The sequence below is a fragment of the Gekko japonicus genome, unplaced genomic scaffold (genome assembly GCF_001447785.1).
Source record: "Gekko japonicus isolate JY-2015 unplaced genomic scaffold, Gekko_japonicus_V1.1 scaffold1564, whole genome shotgun sequence".
NCBI lineage: Eukaryota > Metazoa > Chordata > Lepidosauria > Squamata > Gekkonidae > Gekko > Gekko japonicus.
Genome location: NW_015176020.1, coordinates 128,087 through 138,451, shown reverse-complemented (window position 1 = coordinate 138,451; position 10,365 = coordinate 128,087). Strand labels below are relative to the sequence as shown.

Genomic DNA, 10,365 nt, shown 5'->3' with positions numbered 1-10,365 from the left:
AGTGATCTCTAGCCCTCACCTGGAGATTGGTAGCAATGGTTCCACAGGAGGAAAAGTACAGTCTTTCTCTGTAGTGGAGACCAAAGCAGCTTACATCACTCTCCTCTCCCCCTTTTGATCTACAGAACAACCCTATGAGGTAGATTAGGCTGAAAGTCTGACTGGTCCAAAATCACCCAATCAGTTTCCACAGCAAGAACCCGGGTCTGGCAGACCCTGCTCTGAAGCACTTAGGGCTATGCCTAGGGTAGCCAAGCTCCAGGTGGAGCCTGAAGATCGTTGGGTATCACAACTGAACTCCAGACAACAGATCTCTCTCCCCCTGGAGAAAATAACTGCTTTGGAGGGTGGACTCTATGGCATTCTATTCAGCTGAGGCCTATCCCTTCCCCAAACTCTGGCTTCTGTAGACTCCACCACAAAATATCCAGGAATTTTCCAACCTGGAGTTGGCAACCCTAGTCAGGACTGGCCCCAATGAGTTCCCCACAAAGGCCCGGAAAGGGCCTCTTGCCTTTGCCTTTTTACTGACAAAACCAAGTTTGGTTTCGGTGCAGCAGCCACGGAGGGAAAAGTTAGTCCCACAGGAGCCAAGAAGGAGAAGTGTCTTCGTCAGGAGAGACAGACGTTTCGATAGTTTATTCTGTGAGGGAAGAATGTCCCGGCTGGCCATGGCAGGGGAGACGAGTGGACACAGCACCCGCCAATGGCACCTGAGTACTCTTGAGTGGTGGTTGATGGGCCAATGGCTGATGGAGCACACTACACAGCCAATGGGAGAGCTGGAAATGGCCAATTCTTAAGAGAATTATATATATACAGGATGCTTGATATCATCATGGCTGCTTGGCTGTACAAGTTATTTTTTCCAATAACTTCTCTTTGATTTCAGATCATTTTCTGTACTTCTTTCAAACATACTCTACAAGCTTGTCACTTTGTTAACGGCCGCATTAAAAACCCAGATTGGCTGCACAGCCAGGTACAGATGCTAAGTCAGTTGCCGTCTGGAGAGTGAGAGAGTAGAACAAACATTTTGTTGCTTGTGCATAGGCTAATTTTGTGTGAAGTTGAGACCAAAGTGGACAGTGGGTTTATTCATATGGACTACATTCATATGGACATATGTATTATCATTGTTGTTGTTCAGTCGCACAGTCAAGTCCGACTCTTTGTGACCCCATGGACCAGCTCCCGCCAGGCCCTCCTGTCTTCTGCCATCCTCTGAAGTTTGCTCAATTTCATGTTCGTTGCATCGATGACACTGTCTAACCATCTCATCCTTTACCGTCCCCGTCTTCTTTGACCTTCAATCTTTCCCAGCATCAGGGTCTTCTCCAGGGAGTGCTCCCTTCTCATTTGGTGGCCAAAGTATTCGAGCTTCAGTTTCATTATCTGGCCTTCCAGGGAACAGTCAGGGTTGATATCTTTTAGGATTGACTGATTTGATCTTCTCGCAGTCCAAGGGACTCTCAAGAGTCTTCTCCAGCACCATAGCTCAAAATAATCTATTCTTCGGCGCTCGGCCTTCCTTATAGTCCAACTCTCGCAGCCATACATGACTACTGGGAATACCATTGCTTTGACCATGCGGACTTTTGTTGGCAGGGTGATGTCTCTACTTTTTATCATGCTGTTTAGGTTCGCCATCGCTTTCCTCCCAAGGAGCAGGCATCTTTTAATTTCATGGCTGCTGTCACAGTCTGTGGTGATCTGTGATCCCAGGAACGTGAAGTCTGTCACTACTTCCACGACTTCCCCTTCTATTTGCCAAGGAGTGATGGGGCCGGATGCCATGATCTTAGTTTTTTTGATGTTGAGCTTCAAGCCCACTCTTGCGCTTTCCTCTTTTACCCTGAGCAAGAGGCTCTTTAGGTCCTCTTTACTTTCGGCCATTAGAGTGGTATCGTCTGCATATCTGAGGTTGTTGATCTTTTCCCCAGCAATCTTAATTTCCGCTTGTGATTCATCTAGGCCAGCATTTCGCATGATGTACTCTGCATATATATTAAATAAGCAAGGCAACAATATACATCCTTGTCGTACTCCTTTTCCTATGCTAAACCAATCAGTTGTTCCATATCCGGTTCTAACTGTCGCTTCTTGGCCCTTATACAGGTATTACAGGTATGTATTACCATACATACATGGTAATATGGTGCTCTGCATATTCTTCAACCAAGCAAGCAAAGTATTCTAGTGTTGTACATATAGTTTTGGAAGAGATTCACTTGTTTTGTTTAATTGATTCTGGCTGTGATCTAGATAACCTAGCAACATCATCACCCCAGACTGAACAACAGTATATTTAAGTTACTCTTCATGCACATTTTTGTCAGACACAATTTGCCGCATTTGAAAACTGTAAGACTAATGTACTTCAGAAGAATTTTTAAGAGCATGAAATATTCTTACACTTTACACCTACAGCTCCCTGTTTGAAAGTAATATTCACCAAATAAACCCCAACCTCAGTTCTGCATGAATATGCAGATAGCAGAGAATCTGGAATGAGAATAAAGACACATACTGGCTTCCTGAGCCTAAAGGAACCATTTCTGTAGCCACTGGTTTTTGCAGGGTAAAGACTACCAGCTGAATGCCTCTTGCTGGCAAAGCAGCCCTAATCCCTGGAAATATATTCTTCAATACTCTCCTGTGGTCTGTCTAGCAGCACTTATCTGTAGCTAGTTCTGTCTCTTCAATCTGTACCACTTTATCCAACTGAAAAGAATAAAACCACATCATTCCTGTGCAAAGGAACAGCACTCTTCTCATACACCATTTGAGTCTACTTCAGCTTGTGTTAAGGGTTTAAGTGGCACATGAGGCATCTGCTGGTTTGGTAGAAAAGGTGAAATAACTGCTCTGTGCTCCTTTTCAGTCAGGGTTGATGAAAAAGGATTCATGACTAGAAATCTTTATTTCATCAAATGAATCACGGAATGACAACCTATAAGACACTAAATGCACACAAAAGAGCAAGAGCTATACCATAGATCTAATATTTGTGAGTTTCGCATAACCTTATATTTCAGATAAACATAATTTGTGAGAGATGTAAATAAGGCTGGAAGATGAGGGAAAGATGGCTACCATTTAGAAGACAGAAAGAGTAAATGTAATATAGCAGAGAAAGGGTCAGATTTCACCAGGAAGACTTGGTTTTGCAGCACTGAAGTTTGCTGAGTGACCCTGAACTATCTTCTATAAATTGCTAAACTACCTTGGTGGATTATTGTGATAATGAGATAATAGCATGATAATAAAATGGGATAATAGCATTGTATGCCACCTAGAGAGCAGGGCAAGAAAAATAGATAGATAAAATAAACCCCTAAGGCAACTCCCCTCCCCAGCCTTAACCCTAAACAATCACATGCTTAGAAAGGATTAAAAGTCCGCCCACCTCTGTCCAGTCTTTTGGCATAGAACTGGGGAAGCATCAAATACTGGTAGTTCTCCACATACCATACATTACAGACCACAAAAGGATCAGAAAGCAGTTATACTGCAGAAGGTAACTGCAAACAAAACTTATGTTTAGCTGCAAGCAGCCTTTTATTGTTCAAAGGATTATTTATTTGTGCATTACTATTGATAATTCAGTACTTGCAGTAAACTCTTATTGTGCCTCAAGCAGCTACTGGTGGTTGTCGTCTCTGGATTTCACCCTGAACATACACAGCTGATAAATGTCACCTGAACATCATGTTCCATTGCTATAGACAAACTGAACTATAAATATATTTTAAACAGGGTTTTTACACACCCTTCATAATAATAATCAATACCTCACCCACAGGATCCCATGTGGGAATTAATGACTGGGTGAAGTAAAAGACTTGAGGGCAGCTTGAGCCATTAATTCTTCCCAAATGATCATTAATCCCAAAGGAAGACTAAACTGCTCAATTGTTACTGCCAGAACTTTGCAGCTGCTGATTAAAGTATTAACATATAAATGGCTCCTCATCTGTTTCTTGTTGATTTGTGAGTGAGGCTTATGAAGTTAGACATTAATATTACTTGGTTCAACAACTTACATGTGCCAACCTCCCAAGCTCTTTCTGAAAAAAGGAGCTGCTCAATATGGGCACACTGACCCACCATTTCTGGTTTTAAGCAAATAACTGTTTTATTGTACTGTCAATTTGCCATATGCTTGGCTGGGTTTTGAACCTAGATTTGATCAGCATTCTCCTTTGGATAATCCTCTGAGAACTGCAAAACAGATGTTCCCTATCAAAGTGATCTGCTGACCTCACAATTAAGACTTGATGCCTAGAATATCTGCGCTGCAGGTAGACATTTACAATAACATTCCCCTTCACTACTGTTCCCAAACCTATTTATTTGCATTATTCCAATTATAGTTATTGTTTATATATGCTTCCCCTTGCCAGCTGGTGTGGAGCTTCAGGCTTGGGTGCCACCAGTACGCTGATGACACCCAGCTGTGTTATTGGATGGCCACCCGGATACCGCCCCACAGAATTTGGCCACAGGTCTGGAGGCTGTGGTTGGGTGGTTGAAACAGAGCAGGTTGAGACTGAATCCAACTAAGATGGAGGTTCTGTGGCTGGGAAGGAGCTTCAGAACTGGGGCATAGGCTTCCCACTCTTGAAAGGGTGTCATTAACACCAGTGCAGTCTGACAAGAGTTTGGGGGTGATCTTGAATGCTTCCTTGAATATGGAAGCCCAAGTCATGCATATTGCCCGGCTGACATTTTTCCATCTGCGCCAGACTTGGCAACTGGTGCCTTTCCTATCGCACCCTGACCTGCCCATGATAATCCAGTGTAACAGTTACCTCCAGGCTAGACTACTGTAACTTGCTCTATGCTGGCCTGCCCATGAGACTAACCCAAAAGCTCCAGCTAATCCAGAATGTGGCAGCACGAGTCCTGACGGGAATATCATGGATGGAACATATGCAACTAGTGCTGTGCCAGCTACATTGGCTTCCAGTGAAGTACTGAGTCAAGTTCAAGGTTTTAGTATTGACCTTCAAGGCCTTGAGCAGTCAGGGACCAATGTATCTATGAGACTGTCTCCTCCATTATGTTCCTGGGAGAGCATTATGCTCCTTGGACAGCAATTTGCTGGTGGTCCCTGGCCCCAAAAACATCTGTCCTCGACCAGGGCCCTGCAGGATCTTATGCAGTTCTGCAGGGCCTGTAAGGCAGAGATGTTCTGCCAGGCTTTGGGTTGAGGATAGCAACAGTTACCATCTTGGCTGGCACCTTCTTCTGCTCTTTCTACTCACCCTGCCTCTCTTCCCCACCAACACCCGCAAAGTGGTCAGCAGTCTGTAATCGGAAATAACTGGAATTCGCCATCTGAGTCTTTTAGATTAGTGGTATTAATATTATTCAGATGTTTTCTTCTATGTTTGAATGTTTTTATCATTACTGTATTGCCCAGAGCCCTGCAGTAGCAGGGACTGGGCGTTCCATAAGTCCAATAAATAATAATAACAATAACAATAATAAATTATTTGCATATCACCTCTCCATTAATAATTTCTACTAATTCCTTAGCCTCCACTAATTCCTTAAAATATAAAATAACACCAACTCTAAAATAAGAATCAACCAGCACTAAAAAAAAAAGTAAAATGACAAAACAAAACAGCAAATAAAGACAAGCTATCCATAAAATCACAATGCACCAAACCAGGAGTACACATTAGTTAAAAGTCCCCTTGAAAAGTATTTGCCTGGCACCACCACCTAAAAAAATCCTAGACAAGATTCCAGATGCAGTGAAAGGGTGAAGGTATTCCAAAGGCAAGAAGAAAACACTGAGAAGGACCAATCCCTTCTGGCAATCCCCCTCAACAGTGAGGACAAGGGCATGCAGAGGGCATGTCCAAGAAAGGTCCCCTGAAGCTTAACTCGCGTGCTCGGGCAAGCCTATATACGACTGATTGATCCTTAAAGCACTCTGGCTCCAAGACAAGCAACCATTATAGATCTATTACACTTCCTAACCTTCAGATTCTTAGAATGCCCTGGGTTAGTGCCTCCTGAGTGTTTCCCAGTCCCATTACCCTGTCAGAGATTTTAACTTTAAATCACTGTTTAGTATGTTTTGACCCAGTAGGCTTGAAAGTTTGCTTCTAGATTCTTGTGTAAATCTGCAAACATGCAGTTTCACTATTCTAGCTAACTTTTTCACTGTTCTAGCCTTGAAATATAACTTATGAATAAATGGCTCCATGCCCAGAATAAATCAAAGAATAAATGAAACAGAATTTACAATAATTATTTTCTGAGAAACTCAGTGGTGTCTTACATCATGCCTTTATGGGCACAAATCAGAAGATTTGTCTATGTAACAGCATATACCCTTGGGGCTATCCTTGAAGAGCATTCAGAAGCTGCAGCTAGTGCAGAATGCTGCAGCTAGACTCCTGGTCAGGGCCAGCTACCAGTGTCCCCAACACTACAGCATTTTCACTGATTAGCAATCTGCTCCCAAGTCCAATTCAAGGTGTTGCTTATGTCCTTTGAAGCCCTGCGTGGTTTGGGACTGAGGTATTTTCATCACTTTATGATGACGTGTGCTTGCACACAAAAGCTTATACCCAGAATTAAACTTTGTTGGTCTTAAATGTGCCACTGGGCTTAAACTTTGTTATGTAATTCAGTGAAATCTGCTTCTTTTCCATTTTGGCAATGTCCTGGTTAATAAGTTTTGAAACACAAGCTTTTTTCCTCCCTAAAAGTCAACTTAGGAAGAAGAGGATGTATGCTTAACGTAAGATTGATTTCTATGCAGCATGCCAGTGTTCTGTGTATCTATTTAATCTTTTGTTTAATGGAATCTAGAGTGATCAGATATTTTTTTTAAAAAAGAAAGTTTTAAATACTACGTTGACTCTTTTGGCTGGGAAACACAGGGTTTCACTTTGAACCTGGAACAAACAAATGAACAGACTTCAATATCTCCCTTAGAGATTGAGGGCAGTATCCTGCAAAGATCAAATGTTGTAAAGGAATAATCAGTCATCAAACAGGATTGTGATTTAGCAGTTAATACATTGCTTCAATTCAGTCCAAGAGGTTTTACTCTCCATGTGGCTGTTTAAAGTAATGCCCCAATACAGGTGGCTCCCAGTAATCACCACAACCCCATCTACCTGCTTGCCTTTGCAGTCCTGCTTTTCATGGATCTGTTCCTCTAACCTATTTCATATCTCCTTCAATCTTTGCCATTCAGAAGTTCGTGCTATCTGTTCTTGTCTCTGTGTGCCTTCTCATAGTTTGTCCTCTTAACCACTTGCATCTTTCATGGTCTCAGTCTAACTTGATTCAGAAACCCTGATCTGTTTCAGAAATTCCTGTAAATCCATGCTTACAATCAGCTCCCCTTCCTGTGCTGTGAAGCAGTGCTTATTACGATGCCATTGCATTAACATTCAACAGGACTAGACTTCTCAAAAGCTTGAGCATGAGAACTGATAATAAGAGCAACAGAACAGCTGGCATTCCAGAGCGAGTAATTTTAAAAACTTAATGTTTAATATCACTTTCAGTGAGCAAGTTTTGCAGTGGCACCAAAGTTCTGGTGACATTTCTTCCCCATCACATCTTAAAGAATGGTGACATCAGAAAGTGTTTTCTTTTTTGGTGGAGGGGTTGATAGCTGTTATTCTGTTCCTCCCTTTACTGCACATGGAGGAAAATGCCCCAAATCATGATTTACGGAGGCAGTGCATCTTATGGTCAGTGAAGTAACAGATTTAAATAAATACATGATTTCTTAGTTTAAGTGTAGCCCGACTGCCAGTGAGGGGTGGGGCAGGAAGTGTAACCACCTTCACGTACTTGAATAGCTGTCATATACAGGACAGTGCGAAGTTGTTTCTGTTGCCCCAGAAGGCTGGACCAGAACCAATGGGTTGAAATTAAATCAAAAGAGTTTTCGGCTAAACATTAGGAAGAACTTCCTAACAGAGTGGTTCCTCAGTGGAATGGGCTTCCTCGGGAGGTGGTGGGCTCTCCTCCTTTGGAGGTTTTGAAACAAAGGCTAGATGGCCATCTGACAGCAATGCTGATTCTATGAACTTCGGCAGATCATGAGAGGGAGGGCAGGAAGGGTTGCCTCAGTGCTTAGTTCTCGCAGCCCTTTCTTAGCAGCCGAGGGAAATGCCTATCACCACTTTGGGGTCAGGAAGCAATTTTCTCTAGGCCCGTATGGCCAGGAATCCTGGAGGTTTTTTTGTTTTGTTTTTTGTTTTTGTTTTTTTGGCCATCTTCTGGGCATGGAGCAGGGTCACTGGGGGTGGGAGAGGAGGTTGTTGTGAATTTCCTACATTGTGCAGGGGGCGGACTAGATGACCCTGGATGTACCTTCCAACTCTGCGATTCTAAGTCTGAAACTGCCCATCCACTCTCGCATTGTGCAATGGTGTAGGGCGGGATTGAATATGAATGGATTCTTTGTCTCAAGGCCATTCTACACACTGCATGGTAGCAAATATGTAAGCAAAATGTTTAGTATCCTACAAGCAACAAAGACAAGCAACTAATCTGGGCTCCTTGATTCATGTTCCTTCATGAAACTGGTTACACTTTGATATTTACACATAAAATGCTTTGCATGTTCAGGCTAAGAGTGCAATGTACTAGACAGCCCCTACTTCTTATTACATCTTACCTAATGCTGGCAGATTTTGCTTTCAAGTCATTCCAGCGCTGGTTCATGTCATCAATACGGTGTTGTAGCAGTGCAGCCTCTTCAGAGTTTCCCAAGGCTTTCACCATCTTCTGCCTATTTCCATCAATGCTCTTGAAAATGTCATTGTGAGCATCAATTTCAGCCTGGATATCCTAGAAAGACAAAAGCAAACATTATGCCCCATTGCGTTTGTCTGAAGTCAATTTTAGGGTACAAAATATTTAACCCACCCCCACCCCATTGTACAAATATCTATTGGCTAGTGATCAGATATATACTATATCTATAGGAACACCCTTTCCAGTGTTCTCTGCTGTGACAGTTTTGTGCATCTGAGTAAGGCATTTTGAAGGTGCCATCCTGCAAAGAGGTAAGATCAGTAACTGCCTATATTCCAGCATTCTCTGGCATGGGCCCAGCTGGTGAAATATCCTACCTGAGGTTCCCACACTAATATTGTTCCACAGAACATGCAAAATGGGACTTTACAGGAGAGCAATTTGTATGTCTGTCTGTCTGTCATGGAATTAGGGCTTTATTGGGTTTCAGTCCTCTGCTAAAACTCTGCAAAACCTCTGGTATGTGTATAATGCTTTAATATATATAGTAATTACCCTATATAGTTGAAACTCTGGTTTTGTTCTGTTCCCAGGAAGATTCAGGACACTGCTATGTGCTGTGTGTGGCCTTCACTGGACAAGACTTTGCCTCATGTGACTTTTGCTTATTGGGAATATTTATATTTTACAGCAGTCAGAAGTCAAGAACAAATTTTAAATAGATAAGAGTATCAGAAACAATATTATATATGTAAATAAATACAGACAAGTGTGTATATTGAAAAGTTATATTTCCACTACCCATCCTTCAAAATAATGTATGTATAAAATAAAGGTGCTGATATTACAATTATATTTTTTAAAATGTAATTTTATTTGGTATATAACAAAGACAGGCTAAATTAAAGATTTCCAAACTTGTTGTGTCTGTGGGAACTTTTAGAATTCTGAGAACAGAGAATGTGCACCACCACAAAATGACTGCCATTAAAAGCTGGGGCCAATCAGAAAAAGGATGCAATAGGGTCCTGTGACCGATCAATCAAAAGGTTGGGAAGTTATAAACCAAATATTTTTCCACTATGAAGCCCACTGCTTCTGGGTCCTCAAGCTCCAGTGAGGTGGAGGAAAGAAAGTACTGGCTCTTCCCTTTTAGGGAAGAAGTAAATGGGCATCAGGAATCTGTGGACATCATGGTGCCAACCAGGGGTCTTTTCGTAGAAAAAGAGAGGCAGGAGCTCATTGGCATATGGTATGCTAATGAGCTACTAGGCTAGCTTCTGGGTCCTCAAGCTCCAGTGAGGTGGAGGAAAGAAAGTACTGGCTCTTCCCTTTTAGGGAAGAAGTAAATGGGCATCAGGAATCTGTGGACATCATGGTGCCAACCAGAAAAAGGATGCAATAGGGACCTGTGACCGATCAATCAAAAGGTTGGGAAGTTATAAGCCAAATATTTTTCCACTATGAAGCCCACAACTTCTGGGTCCTCAAGCTCCAGTGAGGTGGAGGAAAGAAAGGAGGAGGCATCCTCAAAAGCCTCCCCTTCCGTTTCCCAGCTGGCCTGCAAGGGGGGGGGAAGCGAAGGGGGGGTTTAAACTTTAAACCCCTTCTTCACTA

General features: G+C 42.4%; 1 protein-coding gene across 1 annotated transcript in view; it reads right to left on the bottom strand.

The window, feature by feature from the left end:
* The window catches only part of LOC107123341 (utrophin-like), a 329,348-nt gene that overhangs the window by 211,915 nt on the left and 107,068 nt on the right, over positions 1-10,365 (bottom strand). The window contains exon 2 of the mRNA XM_015426582.1: positions 8,669-8,841. Coding sequence (XP_015282068.1) covers positions 8,669-8,841 — 173 coding nt within the window. The remainder of the gene's footprint in view (positions 1-8,668; positions 8,842-10,365) is intronic.